The sequence below is a fragment of the Poromitra crassiceps genome (genome assembly GCF_964638095.1).
Source record: "Poromitra crassiceps genome assembly, contig: HAP1_SCAFFOLD_315, whole genome shotgun sequence".
NCBI classification, from domain to species: domain Eukaryota; kingdom Metazoa; phylum Chordata; class Actinopteri; order Beryciformes; family Melamphaidae; genus Poromitra; species Poromitra crassiceps.
This window is the reverse complement of record NW_028152087.1, coordinates 155,001-170,702: the sequence shown is the minus strand read 5'-3', so window position 1 is coordinate 170,702 and position 15,702 is coordinate 155,001. Positions and strand designations below refer to the sequence as shown.

Sequence of the window (15,702 nt, the reverse complement as noted above, 5' to 3'; positions counted from 1 at the left end):
GGAGAGGGTACACCACAAGACAATGTGAGAGGAAAGGAGAGGGTACACCACAAGACAATGTGAAAGGAGAGGGTACACCACAAGACAATGTGAAAGGAGAGGGTACACCACAAGACAATGTGAGAGCAAAGGAGAGGGTACACCACAAGACAATGTGAGAGGAGAGGAGAGGGTACACCACAAGACAATGTGAGAGGAGAGGAGAGGGTACACCACAAGACAATGTGAGAGGAGAGGGTACACCACAAGACAATGTGAGAGGAGAGGAGAGGGTACACCACAAGACAATGTGAGAGGAGAGGAGAGGGTACACCACAAGACAATGTGAGAGGAAAGGAGAGGGTACACCACAAGACAATGTGAGAGGAAAGGAGAGGGTACACCACAAGACAATGTGAGAGGAGAGGAGAGGGTACACCACAAGACAATGTGAGAGGAGAGGAGAGGGTACACCACAAGACAATGTGAGAGGAGAGGAGAGGGTACACCACAAGACAATGTGAGAGGAGAGGAGAGGGTACACCACAAGACAATGTGAGAGGAGAGGAGAGGGTACACCACAAGACAATGTGAGAGGAGAGGGTACACCACAAGACAATGTGAGAGGAGAGGAGAGGGTACACCACAAGACAATGTGAGAGGAGAGGAGAGGGTACACCACAAGACAATGTGAGAGGAAAGGAGAGGGTACACCACAAGACAATGTGAGAGGAAAGGAGAGGGTACACCACAAGACAATGTGAGAGGAGAGGAGAGGGTACACCACAAGACAATGTGAGAGGAGAGGAGAGGGTACACCACAAGACAATGTGAGAGGAGAGGAGAGGGTACACCACAAGACAATGTGAGAGGAAAGGAGAGGGTACACCACAAGACAATGTGAGAGGAGAGGAGAGGGTACACCACAAGACAATGTGAGAGGAAAGGAGAGGGTACACCACAAGACAATGTGAGAGGAAAGGAGAGGGTACACCACAAGACAATGTGAGAGGAAAGGAGAGGGTACACCACAAGACAATGTGAGAGGAGAGGAGAGGGTACACCACAAGACAATGTGAGAGGAGAGGAGAGGGTACACCACAAGACAATGTGAGAGGAGAGGAGAGGGTACACCACAAGACAATGTGAGAGGAAAGGAGAGGGTACACCACAAGACAATGTGAGAGGAGAGGGTACACCACAAGACAATGTGAGAGCAAAGGAGAGGGTACACCACAAGACAATGTGAGAGGAAAGGAGAGGGTACACCACAAGACAATGTGAGAGGAAAGGAGAGGGTACACCACAAGACAATGTGAGAGGAGAGGAGAGGGTACACCACAAGACAATGTGAGAGGAGAGGGTACACCACAAGACAATGTGAGAGGAGAGGAGAGGGTACACCACAAGACAATGTGAGAGGAGAGGAGAGGGTACACCACAAGACAATGTGAGAGGAAAGGAGAGGGTACACCACAAGACAATGTGAGAGGAGAGGGTACACCACAAGACAATGTGAGAGGAAAGGAGAGGGTACACCACAAGACAATGTGAGAGGAAAGGAGAGGGTACACCACAAGACAATGTGAGAGGAGAGGAGAGGGTACACCACAAGACAATGTGAGAGGAAAGGAGAGGGTACACCACAAGACAATGTGAGAGGAGAGGGTACACCACAAGACAATGTGAGAGGAGAGGAGAGGGTACACCACAAGACAATGTGAGAGGAGAGGGTACACCACAAGACAATGTGAGAGGAGAGGAGAGGGTACACCACAAGACAATGTGAGAGGAGAGGGTACACCACAAGACAATGTGAGAGGAGAGGAGAGGGTACACCACAAGACAATGTGAGAGGAAAGGAGAGGGTACACCACAAGACAATGTGAGAGGAGAGGAGAGGGTACACCACAAGACAATGTGAGAGGAAAGGAGAGGGTACACCACAAGACAATGTGAGAGGAGAGGAGAGGGTACACCACAAGACAATGTGAGAGGAAAGGAGAGGGAACACCACAAGACAATGTGAGAGGAGAGGAGAGGGTACACCACAAGACAATGTGAGAGGAAAGGAGAGGGTACACCACAAGACAATGTGAGAGGAGAGGGTACACCACAAGACAATGTGAGAGGAGAGGGTACACCACAAGACAATGTGAGAGGAGAGGAGAGGGTACACCACAAGACAATGTGAGAGGAAAGGAGAGGGAACACCACAAGACAATGTGAGAGGAAAGGAGAGGGTACACCACAAGACAATGTGAGAGGAAAGGAGAGGGAACACCACAAGACAATGTGAGAGGAGAGGGTACACCACAAGACAATGTGAGAGGAAAGGAGAGGGAACACCACAAGACAATGTGAGAGGAAAGGAGAGGGAACACCACAAGACAATGTGAGAGGAAAGGAGAGGGAACACCACAAGACAATGTGAGAGGAAAGGAGAGGGAACACCACAAGACAATGTGAGAGGAAAGGAGAGGGAACACCACAAGACAATGTGAGAGGAAAGGAGAGGGAACACCACAAGACAATGTGAGAGGAAAGGAGAGGGTACACCACAAGACAATGTGAGAGGAAAGGAGAGGGTACACCACAAGACAATGTGAGAGGAGAGGGTACACCACAAGACAATGTGAGAGGAGAGGGTACACCACAAGACAATGTGAGAGGAAAGGAGAGGGTACACCACAAGACAATGTGAGAGGAGAGGGTACACCACAAGACAATGTGAGAGGAAAGGAGAGGGTACACCACAAGACAATGTGAGAGGAGAGGGTACACCACAAGACAATGTGAGAGGAAAGGAGAGGGTACACCACAAGACAATGTGAGAGGAAAGGAGAGGGTACACCACAAGACAATGTGAGAGGAGAGGGTACACCACAAGACAATGTGAGAGGAAAGGAGAGGGAACACCACAAGACAATGTGAGAGGAGAGGGTACACCACAAGACAATGTGAGAGGAAAGGAGAGGGAACACCACAAGACAATGTGAGAGGAGAGGGTACACCACAAGACAATGTGAGAGGAGAGGAGAGGGTACACCACAAGACAATGTGAGAGGAAAGGAGAGGGAACACCACAAGACAATGTGAGAGGAGAGGAGAGGGTACACCACAAGACAATGTGAGAGGAGAGGAGAGGGTACACCACAAGACAATGTGAGAGCAAAGGAGAGGGTACACCACAAGACAATGTGAGAGGAAAGGAGAGGGTACACCACAAGACAATGTGAGAGGAAAGGAGAGGGTACACCACAAGACAATGTGAGAGGAAAGGAGAGGGAACACCACAAGACAATGTGAGAGGAAAGGAGAGGGTACACCACAAGACAATGTGAGAGGAGAGGAGAGGGTACACCACAAGACAATGTGAGAGGAGAGGGTACACCACAAGACAATGTGAGAGGAGAGGAGAGGGTACACCACAAGACAATGTGAGAGGAAAGGAGAGGGTACACCACAAGACAATGTGAGAGGAGAGGGTACACCACAAGACAATGTGAGAGGAGAGGATACACCACAAGACAATGTGAGAGGAGAGGAGAGGGTACACCACAAGACAATGTGAGAGGAGAGGGTACACCACAAGACAATGTGAGAGGAGAGGAGAGGGTACACCACAAGACAATGTGAGAGTAAAGGAGTAGTGGTGCAGAATATTGGATTTTTGCCGATATCTGATATGGCAATATTTTCCAACTCTTTTACCGATATACCGATATAAGCACGCATTTTTTTATTCCCACCTAATTTCAGAGAACATCAAATCTCTCCTATAGTGGAATTAACACATAGATTAGATTTATTTCAAACATGGTGAAAAACAAAACAAAGATAAAGAATTAAAGAAATATAGGCAAGAAAAGCTTTCTAACATCTTTGTGTGTGTTGTCTATGTTCCACCAGATGCAAGTGCCACCAGAGCAGCGAGTCAGATCGTGGACTGTGTACACCGGCATCTACAGGACAAGCCTGATGCGACCATGCTGGTCCTGGGTGACCTGAATCACTGTAGCCTGGAGAAATATCTGCCAGGATTCCAACAGTATGTCACGTGTGGTACGAGGAAGGAGAACATGTTAGATCAATGTTATGGGAACATCAGGGGGGCCTACACAGCCAGGGCTAGGCCTCCACTTGGCACCTCCGACCACAAAACGGTCCATCTTCTTCTGACATACCGGTCAGTATATAAGTCTAGTAAACCGGTGAAAAAGACAATACATGTGTGGTCCAGAGACGCAACTGAGGAGCTAAAAGGATGCTTTCTGTGTACTGACTGGGACGTTTTCTTTGAGGATGCAGACATTAACACAGCCACAGAGTCTATTACTGCTTACATTTCCTTCTGTGTTGATCTGATAGTACCACAGAAAACTATAACAAAGTATCCAAATAATAGACCATATCTCACAAATGAAATCAAGGAGTGCATACATAGGAAGAAAGTGGCCTTCAGATCAGGAGACACGGCAGCTTTGAAGGCTGCACAAAAACAACTAAAAAAACAACTGAAAGAATCCAGAAGGAAGTATAAAGAGCGTGCGGAACAGGACTTAGGCAACTGGAACACCAAGAGAGTCTGGGACTCTATTAGGGACCAATATGAAGCCTGAGAGAAAGCCCATTGTTGCCCTGGATGAGAGCGCCAGGGCGAATGAGCTAAATCATTTCTTTATGCGTTTTGAATCTGACACTTCTCAGGGATGCTGTGATGTGATTAATGCCCTGAATTGTAATGATGATAATGACAGGATGGTAATAGATCTGGACACTGTTTGTAAAGTGTTTAAAACCATACAGACCAAGAAGGCGACGGGACCAGATGGAATGCACACGTCTCTGTTAAAAACATGTGCTGAGGAACTATCCCCAGCATGGCACAGGCTTTTCCAGCTATCATTAGATTCACATACAGTGCCAGAGCTCTGGAAAAGGTCTGTAATAGTCCCAGTCCTGAAAAAAACATGCCCACTTGAAAATAATGATTACAGGCCTGTGGCCATAACATCAAATGTAGTGAAATCACTGGAGAGGGTTTTGACGGAAGCACTCCGAAAGGAGGTAGGACGTCCTCGACTAGACCAGTATCAATTTGCTTATTCGAAAAATCGCAGTACGTGTGATGCGATCTCTACAGTAGCACATTTCATTCTGAAACACCTGGAAAGTACTGTAGCATACGCCAGACTGCTTTTTATTGATTTTAGCTCTGCCTTTAATACAATCCACCCAGACATTCTGTTGCGTAAATTACCGTACCTCAGTTAAATGTGAACCCCTTTATAATCAAATGGTACTTTTCTTTACTTTCCAGGAGACCCCAAAGGGTGAGATTCAACTCTGTGCTCTCTGAGGAGACACTGTGTAGTACAGGGTGCCCCAAGGAACAGTCAGTTCCTCCTTTTTGTTAGGGATGGGCATTTCTAGCAAAAACACTATTCGAAATTCGCTGACCGTACAGGGTGCCCCAAGGAACAGTCAGTTCCTCCTTTTTGTTAGGGATGGGCATTTCTAGCAAAAACACTATTCGAAATTCGCTGACCAAAGTCGACTTTTAATCGAAATTCGGAAAAAAGAAAAAAAAAATGTAAAAAAAAAAAAGAAAAAAATTTTTTTTAGTGAAATGTTGCATTGTCTCCCCTGATTCTAAGTCTAAGGCTTTATTAATTAATAGAAAAAGCTTCTGCTGTGGATTTTTAGCTCAAACAAGCATTGCACCACTGAAGTAAAGAACATGTTACATGACATTGACATTTTCGAAAATAAAAAACAGTTTTGACAATCATGAGTGGTTCATTAAATATTTAGTAGGCTCAGGTCTGAGTGCCAAAGGGATGCCAAAGTCACCCCCTCTCCCTCTTCATGGGATTTCATCCGCCATTCATTTTTCCATAAACCTTGCTTAAAATGCTTATAGAAATTGTTTTACTTGCTCAAACCAAGCGATTCGACTATACTTAGAATCAGGGGAGACAATGCAACATTTCACAAAAAAAAAAAAAAAAAAAGAAAAAAAAAAAAAATATTTTTCGAATTTCGACTTTCAATAATAAAAGTCGACCTTGACAATAACAACGATTATTCGAAAATTCGAAATTCGATGCCCATCCCTACTTTTTGTTGACTTTGTATACAGATGACTGTGTCAGCTCACATCCCACTCAGTTTGTAATTAAGTTTTCAGACGACACCGTGATCCTTAAGGTCCTTACACATCGGGAGCGTTTTTTTCGTGCGATTAATAATATTTTCCGAAACTATATCAGTCAATGCAACCGTGCATACCAATGGTATCACGGTTGCTCAGTTTCGCTGAACGTTATTGCGGTGTTTATTTTTTCGAACCACGGTCGATTTTTCAGAAATTCGCTTCCAACGTGTACACATCTGTGGCTGTGATTGACAGGTGGGTCAAAACTCGCATCGCAATTTGGTGCCTTATATACGCATCGCTCTTGATGTGTGAGGACCTTAAGTCTGCTCACGAGCGATTCTAACATCCTCAGCCATACATCTGGAGTGGACAGGTTCATAGAATGGTGTGATCAACATCATTTAAAAATAAATGTAAACAAAACAGAGGAGGTGATAATAGACCCCAGATCCATAGGAGACCACACTACGATAAGTATTCACAAGCATAACATCAAACAGGTCTCCTCCTATAAATATCTAGGAGTGCAGATTGATCGGGAACTGAGCTGGCACACTCATGTTACAAGCATCTGTGCAAAGATACATCAACGTCTACACTTCCTTCGAAGACTCAAGGCTTTTTGGAGTCAGTAGAAGTATTATGTTGATTTTTTATAGAGCTAGTGTTGGAGAAAAATATAAGTTAACATGACATCTGACACATTAATCAATAAGCTATAGGCCTATTTGCATAATTATGCTATATGTTGGAGAAAAATATAAGTTAACATGACATCTGACACATTATGAGCTTATCTAATACCAAATAAATTGAAGCCTTGAGTCCAGGAAGATTTACCATAAAAGTATATTTAATACCAGATATTCTCTGCAATATGCATATTGACAGAGGGCAAGAATCTCCATGTACACATGTCTGATCGATGTACAGAGTCAAATATTCAGCCAATGGCCGACAACTGCCCAAGGTTTCAGCAAAGAGGAGAAGTCCTCTCCATGGGGCTATTCTATATGTGTGAAATGTCAGTGTGAGTCTATGTGTCAAATGGCATGGAACTTATAGCATAATTATGCAAATAGGCCTATAGCTTATTGATTAATGTGTCAGATGTCATGTTAACTTATATTTTTCTCCAACAGCTAGTATATAATCCATATTGAGATATGGTATTTCCAGCTGGTTTGGCAACCTGACTATTAAGTATAAATCTCAAATTGCTAGGCTGGCAAAAATGGCTGGGAAGATCATGGGTATGTCCACCCCTCCGATCACCCCCCAAGCCATTTTTGAGCAAGCAACAATACTACAAGCTCGGAATATCTTATCCGACCCCTTGCATGTACTGAACCCAGACCAGAGTATGAACTACTGCAATCTGGCAGGAGATATAGAATTCCGCGATGTAGATATAACAGATATAAACACTCTTTTGTTCCTCAGTCAATCAAAATGATAAATTAAATTAACTAGAAGTGACTAGATGCACTTTATCACGGGGGTATGTGCAATGGTGTATGTGCAATGTTCTTGGTGTTTTTTGTTAAGTATTGTTAAGTGTGTCTATGTATGCTGCTGTGGCCCAAGGGAGACAAATAAAGAAAACCTTGACCTTGAATGTTATGTTTTGTGATAAATTCATATGGTCTATTGTGGAATATTTTTTCCAGTATTTTAGAGAACTGTGGAAGTAAGGAGACCGGTCTGTAATTTGAGAATATATGTCTATTTGCAGCTTTATAAATTGGTATTACTTTTGCTGTTTTCATTTTGTTTGGAAATACACCAGCTTGAAGAGACTGATTACAAATGTAAGAGGTTTCACCACACATTCAATCATATTTTTGACCGTGGCCATATCGATTCCATTAGAATCAGTTGATTTTTTTACTCTTAAATTATTTAACAATGTTAATCATTTCAATTTCATCCGTTCCTCTTATAAACATATATATTTCTTTATATTTATGACTTTACTTTTCACGTCATCACTACTACTGGTCTCTGCAATCCCTCCACCAAACCAAGACCAAGACCAACCAAAATAAATCATTAAATTCAGTTGCTATTAGTTTCAAATCATTGACTGTTGTATTATCCTTCGTCAGGAAGTGATTTGGGAATCCTGTTAGTTCAGACCCATTTTTAAGAATATAATTTAATATCTTCCATGTATTTTTAATATTGTTTTTATTATGTTGTAGTAAATTATTATAATACTCTGTTTTACTACTTTTCATTATTCTTATTAATTTATTTTTATATGTCTGTTCATGTCTGTTGTATAAGTGTGTTCTGCTTCTTTTGTTCTTTTTATTAAAAATCTTTAGTTGTTTCTTCTTGCATGCATTTTGTATTCCCTTCGTTAACCACGGTTTGTCTGCAACTTTCAGTTTCCTGTGTTTCTTTACGTGAGTGCAATTCTTTTCATAGAGATCGATAATAGTGGTTAGAAATGTCTCGTAGGCTTCGTTGACATCTTCCACATAAACATTATTCCAGTTTTGTTTCATTAGGTCCTCTTTGAAAGATTTGATTGCACTTTTGAGTTTTGTTCCTTGTTGGTCCTGATAAAGCCCTGAATGACCGCAAAGACCGGCAGATGGTCACTTGCATCATATATAAGTGGAACGATATGAAAATTTCACATCACGATTATAGTGACCAAAATTATCACCGTTATCAGTATTATCACGGTTTGTTAAAATGTACTGAAAATTTTCAAAAAAGTCCTAATACACTCACAGAAATCATTTCACCAAGTTTTATATTGAAAACTCAGACCCAAAAGGACTGATACACTCACTGAAATCATTTCTCCAAGGCTGCGCGTTTGCAACCTTATCGTTACACCCCTATTTATAAGTAGTCCACTTACTATTTTCCTATCTGTAACATTTGTGAATATATTATCTATTAATGTAGCACTGTGGGTTGTTATTCTAGTTATTGGTTATGGGGTCGAACAGCCCAGTAACTTTGTCCCTAAATGTATCGATGCAAGATCCTGGTGTTCTATATATGCAGCTTATTATTATATTTTTAGATTTCTCGATTTCAATTTTGTACAGTGACACATCCCATGATATTATCTGTAACCAGAGACATACTCCCACCACATTTACTTTTATAGTTGTTATAGATAAATAAAGCGACACCCCCCCCCCATTTTTTGGGTCCTAATAAAAAAACAGCTCGTATCCCTCTATACCGACCATAGCAGCTTGTTCCTCATTTAGCCAAGTTTCAGAGATCGCTATTACAGTGAATTTCTTATCCAGATGTCTCAGACAATGTTTGATCTTTGTGAAATTTGAATTCAGGCTCCTACTATTGAAATGTATTATTGAAATAACTCCCCGTGTTTTTACATTGTTGTTAAATTGCTCTTCGGTGTAGTAGGCTATTCACAGTGATTATTGGTACTGTTGTAGAAATTATTCTCATTGTTATGCCTACTCTTATCACACTGGCAGATGCAGACATAAATGCAATGCTTTTCAAAATGTACACATTCACTGGGCAAAATAAGAAACCTACTTCAACTTAGGTTATGTAAAAAATGCCATATTTGTATACATTTTCTTTCAAACAAAACTGTAAAATTCATCCTACTGAAACAGACTTGGAGGACGGTCTCCCTGAGACAATCCTGATATGACAATTACCACCACAACCGGGGCAAATTTTTATCAGCGTGTCATATCGGCAGAAATGTTCGTTACGTGTCGATACGATATTTCATTTTAAACCTTTATACGGATGATGCACCGATATCATCGTGAATCCCTAGAAAGGAGCAGATGAAAAATAACCAAAGGAATAAAAGAACAGAAGAGAAAAGAACAGAAAAGCATAAAGAAAGGAAAATAAGATGAAGAGATGAAAAAATATTTGTGTAAGATAGGTTAGTGAAGGGGAGGGAGGAAGGAAGACGATATAAGGAGATGGGGGGAAAGAAAGGAGGGGGGAAATGATTGGGTAGGAATGAGTTGACAGAGGATCTAGCACAAACCCATTACTCTCAATAACGCTGAGCAGGGAACCAATCATGTGTCAGGACTTAGAGACAGAGATTTAACCTTTGCCTGTAATTATGGGCTGCTGAGACAAGACTTTCCCCCTACTAGAGTCCACAGAGACTGTTCAGAGAGATTACTAGGAGAGAAACAGCTGGATGACAGAGGACGAATGGGAGAGAAAATGAAAGAGAGAAGGCAGAGGCAGTCACAGGAAGAGGTGAGGATAGGGAAGGGTATGGAGGAGAGAGGGATCCCCTGTGGGAGCTGTAATGGCGACCAGGAGTCGAGTGTTCATCAAGTCTAATAATCTCCCTCTTGTCTGCCTCCCTTCTCCTCTCTGCCCTCTATCTCTCCTCCCTCCCCTCTGCAGCTCCGCCTGCTATTGGTCCATGATCGGCAAGCTGCGCGATCACTGGACAGGTGATGTCCAAATCATAGCCTTTTCGATAGTCTATTTGACCCTAAACGGGTGAATTATATAGACTTATACCATGGTCTGGGTGAATACTCGATTCTGATTGGCTGCAAGGTGTCCATTATTTTGTGATATTGTACAGTGATAATGTACACCTAGCTAAATGGTCTGTTCACCATTCATATCAATGCGCCATAGTTTCATCAGTGTTATCAAGAGAGCTGTTTGAGCTCTATACCCCCGTTAAGGGTTAATATGACAATTTTCTAAGTTGAGAAAAAAATGGAGTCGGTCAAAGTAAGTATTTAAATCACCCCTGTGTGCTCAGTTTATCAAAAATAACTCTTATTTACAATTTTGATTTTCGTTTCGGAGATTTCCCTCCCCTGACAGAAGCCGGGGAGAGAGAGAGAGAGAGAGAGAGAGAGAGAGAGAGAGAGAGAGAGAGAGAGAGAGAGAGAGAGCGAGAGCGAGAGGAGCAGGGAAGCTTGCACTGTGTGTGTCAACAGCGCTGTGCTGTCCTCCTTTCTCTCTCTCTCCTCTCGCCTCTTCATACGCACATTTTCTCTGTCCCACAGTAAACCCTGGAGAATAATACTCATGTATAGAGTCGTTTCCATGTTGCCAAACACTATTGACAGTTTGAGCCTTCCCGCAGATGGCAAAACAAGCAGTTTTATTAGTGAACGTGTATTGACGATGCGGTGCGGGATTGCACACTGAGAGACGTCCTTGTACAAAACATACCTGGACTCCAACATACTGAAAGCAGATAGTTTTCACTCTACTCCTGCCTCGCGCCATTTACGTCTTATAAGACCCGCAGACGTTAACGCAATTCCCTGGAATGCGAGTTTAAACGACCCAGTTACATGGCGTTGCATTCTTAGACATTGCCGTTTTATTTTGTATGTTGTTACATAGGCTACAATTGGCCAAATTATTAGTTAGCTTGATTCTAGAATTGTGCCAGGTGTAGAAACTAAGCAGCCATTTTATCCCATGATAGCCTAATCTCGAGGGGACTATTTTGTCTCGCCGGTTCTCAACTCATATTCAAGGTTATGAAAACTAGATTTTGATTGCAAAATGCATGGAAATATAAATGAATGGTCTTGTTTTGTTTCTTTGGCAAGTGACCATGGTATAAGCGGGTTAATGCACTTCGAGGTGTCCATTATCACTTTTTAAGGGACTTCGTGGAGGCAACCATCCTCGGCTTCGCCTCGGACGGTTCACGCCTCCACGTCGTCCCTTAAAAAGTGATAATGGACACCTTGTCGTGCATTAACCCTTACATAGTTGTTATGAAAAGTGAAATTAGATATATAGGCCAGAACTGTGTTTTGAACCAGGCTGTAAACAGGTTTAATCCTGTTGTAAAGACGGGTATTTTAACATGGGGGTGAACGACAGAACGACTCCCTTTTGGAGCCAGCCTCAAGTGGCCATTCAAGGAACTACAGCTTTTAGTATCACTTTCGCAGCTTCATCTGTCCAACACCAAGCTTGCCACCCATACCCAGGGATGTGTGTGTGTGTGTGTGTGTGTGTGTGTGTGTGTGTGTGTGTGTGTGTGTGTGTGTGTGTGTGTGTGTGTGTGTGTGTGTGTGTGTGTGTGTGCGTGTGTGTGTGTGTGTGTGTGAGCAACTGACCACAGGAAATGGATTTCACTATTGTGTGAATCTAGCTAGATTACAGTGGGGTAGCTACAGTGTTTCCATAGGAGTTTCTTTTTGGGGGGAGGGGTTGTTGTACTTGGTCATGTGCATGCATGTAGTATGCATGTTCCACAGATTTACTTTTCTATAACAGTATGTGCTTTGCACCATTTATTTCTCTGTAAAAGTAATGTTATTTCATGTAATGTTTGTTTATAGCATCTGTAACTTTGTGCTGCTTTTCTTGGCCAGGTCCCCCCAAAAACAAAATATGTTATTTCAGTTATACTTAAGTAACGTTACTCTCCTAGAACATTTGCACATAGCCAGCTTAAGATACACTACTGTACCAGTCAAAAGCCAGGTTTGACACACTATATTTTTATTCGTTTTTTTTAGAATAGTAGTAAAGAGATCAAAACTATAAAATAACACAAATGTAATAATGCTGTAACCAAAAAACAAAACCAAAAAACAAATCAAAGCTATCTTATATTTTAGATTCTTTAAAGCAGCTGCCCTGACTTCTTTTTTCATGACATTTCATATTATTTTTAAAGCGGCGGGGGCCAAGATTGAGCAGAATGGGGGGGAGGGGGGTAGTTGAAACCCTGAGCTAGCAAGTTTCGTAGTCACAATTTATTCGCTTGCTAACGCGGAAAAACACAAATATGGCAGCAACTGACCGCGCAACTGAGCAGGAAATGGATTTCACCATTGAAATCAGTGTGACGTGGACATGCTAGTCAGCTAGTGTTTCAGTCACTCAGTGGCGTTTTGAGACATGGTTACATGACGTAATGTATATTATTCTAATATAACATCCCATCATCCCATTCATGTCCACAGTGGAATTTGATCATTTCCTTTACAGCACTAAAAGGTAGTAATGCGATATTCGGCCCTAATAGCCGTCAGCAAAACTGAGCAGTGAAGGAAGCCACACCCCCTCTGTGTGTTTGGACACCCCACCCCCACCCACCCCGCGCACTTATAAATAGACAGAGCGACCATTGGAGGGGGGCGTTGCTGCGAGCAGTTGTGGCTCGAGCTGTGAATGGAAAAAGGCAGTGGCCGTGGCTGTGAAACAAGGTTACTGTTGTTTCTGATTGTATCACAGCTTGGGACCGTACGGTCGGCTGTGTGGCTCACTCTGCATGTCTCTCCAGTCACTCCACACACGATAGCATTGGCACAGCCTGTCTAGGGAGCTGGGAGAGTGATGCGAGGAGATACGGTGGTGTTAAGACTCCTTTATGCCTGATTCTGCTGCTCTAGCGTGACATCTAGTGGTAAAGAAAAGATTGCATGTAAGTGCCTTTAAAGTACTTGCTGACCTAAGCACAAAACCATTGAAAATTTTCAAATCAGTCAAAGGATGACAGCACACAGCTCATGTTTTTTCTTACATCAAATTAATGGAAGTCAAATGAGTTTTTTTGTGATTTTTATTTGTTTGTTCATTTAATTTTTTTGTCATGTGTAGCCACATGTCTTGACAGTTTCCACAGCACATTCTATGTTTCTACCTCTAACAGAAAAAAATGTGTGGGGCTATTCCTTAACTCTTTAGTAATTTAATGAGTTCAGATCCTTTATTGTTGATCTGCCCCTATCTTTTTCTTTCTGGCACATAATTAGTATGAGTATTATCCAATTACAGTGCACTCCTCTTATACTGATCACCTTGGGATGGGTCAAATTGATCACTATATGCGGATGATCAATTTTTTTTATTTTTCTTTATTTCTCATGCAGATTACCATCTAATTGGCATTTGTATATGTATTACATGAATACAGTAGTAGTAAGTAAAATATTATAAAATGATTGTAGTTTAAAAAAAAATTCCATTGTTCTCAGGTGGGACAAGGCCCAAAGTATCACTGTAAGCAGAGTATTGATCACTATAATTATGCAAATGATTTAAACAGCATGTGTATAGGAATGATTCAGGACGAAGCTTTTTGATCAATATAAGCGTTTGATCACTATAACTGTGATCACTACAAGCAGATTCCACTGTATAATAAATCACTACTTAAGCAGTATGCAAATAATACAGAGGAGGAGAGGGAGGGGAGCTAAGGGGCAGTACACACAAACCACAGGGTCAGTCTGGTGATAATAGGATGTGTTATTAGAATAATCAATCAATCTATCTATCTATCAATCAATCAATCAATCAATATATCTTTATATCTATACATTTGGCAATTAGGACTCTGTCTGATTCAATAATTTTGTCCGGCCACAGCTATGCCGTTTTACGTGCGATCGGGCTGAAACTTTCAGGAAGTGTAAAGAGCACCCTGACGGATTTTTTGATTAGGGCAGATTAATTGCCCTAAGGCTGAGGCTATAGTTCAGCGATGATGTCACTGATGACAGCAGTGATGTCATATATTGTGGCATTGTGACATCACTGATTGTGTCATCAGTGAGACAAACACACACACAAGAGAGACTGAGGGAGAAGGAGAAAGAGGAGAGGGAGAGAGACTGGGGGAGAGGGAGAGAGAGGAAAGGGAGAGAGACTGAGGGAGAGGGAGAGAGAGCAGGGAGAGACTGAGGGAGAGGGCAATAGGGCAGGCGAGGCCATGCAGCAGCCGAACTATGGGCGTACAGTACTACTGCTCATTAATAAGGTGCTTTGATTACAACTGTGCACCAAATGACATTCATTATGGTTATGAGTATGATTATTACCACCAACAACAATACAATAAAGCATCAACATGACAGTGATAACACATAACTTACTTTGGAAACTAGCAATTGACAAATCCCCTGAAAGGCATGCAAATGAGAAGGCACAAACATGATAATGAATTATCATGCAGGAGATAAAAAAGATGGCAGAAAATCAAATGGAAAAAGAACAGACAAGCAGAAAACAGGAGGAAACAGGGACGGTTAAATGGCAGTGTGCTCAAAATCAAATAATAACTTCATGGAAGGCTCCAAACACATACAGTATGGCAACACTGCATTCTAATATGACTCAATATGAGTATGCAAAAATGAGATGTATGATCGGGGATTTTTTTTTCTTTTTTCAGGATTTCAGATTTGATAGAAACACAACATGCACTCAGTTACAGCACTGTTCAAAGTGCAACGATGAAATCCTTTCAAATTGCAACAAAAGGTTTTGGAAAAAACGTAGTAGTTCAGCCTTCTTGTCGGCACTGAAATGTTTTTATGTGAAATGGTCTCCTGCTTTCCCAACACCAAGGAATGCACACATTAGTATAAACAAAAAATATTGATGAACTGTAATTCTAACTAATGCATCATGTCATGAGAAAATTTAAGTAATCAATGCAATCACCACAGGGTGATAAGAGTAAACTATCCACAGTTATGTAGTTCATAAGATCAATGAAAATGCTGCTATCAGATTTGTTTCTGCCAGTGGTTTCACGTTTATCTTCACTGTGAGAAAAGATGATTATAGTC

At 41.8% G+C, this 15,702-nt stretch overlaps 1 protein-coding gene across 1 annotated transcript in view; it reads right to left on the bottom strand.

The window, feature by feature from the left end:
• Positions 1 to 15,702, bottom strand: part of LOC310771034 (E3 ubiquitin-protein ligase RNF123-like) — a gene marked incomplete at its 3' end in the record, with an annotated part of 155,599 nt that overhangs the window by 21,801 nt on the left and 118,096 nt on the right. Inside the window, exon 31 of the mRNA XM_083663714.1 lies at positions 15,004 to 15,030. Coding sequence (XP_083519840.1) covers positions 15,004 to 15,030 — 27 coding nt within the window. The remainder of the gene's footprint in view (positions 1 to 15,003; positions 15,031 to 15,702) is intronic.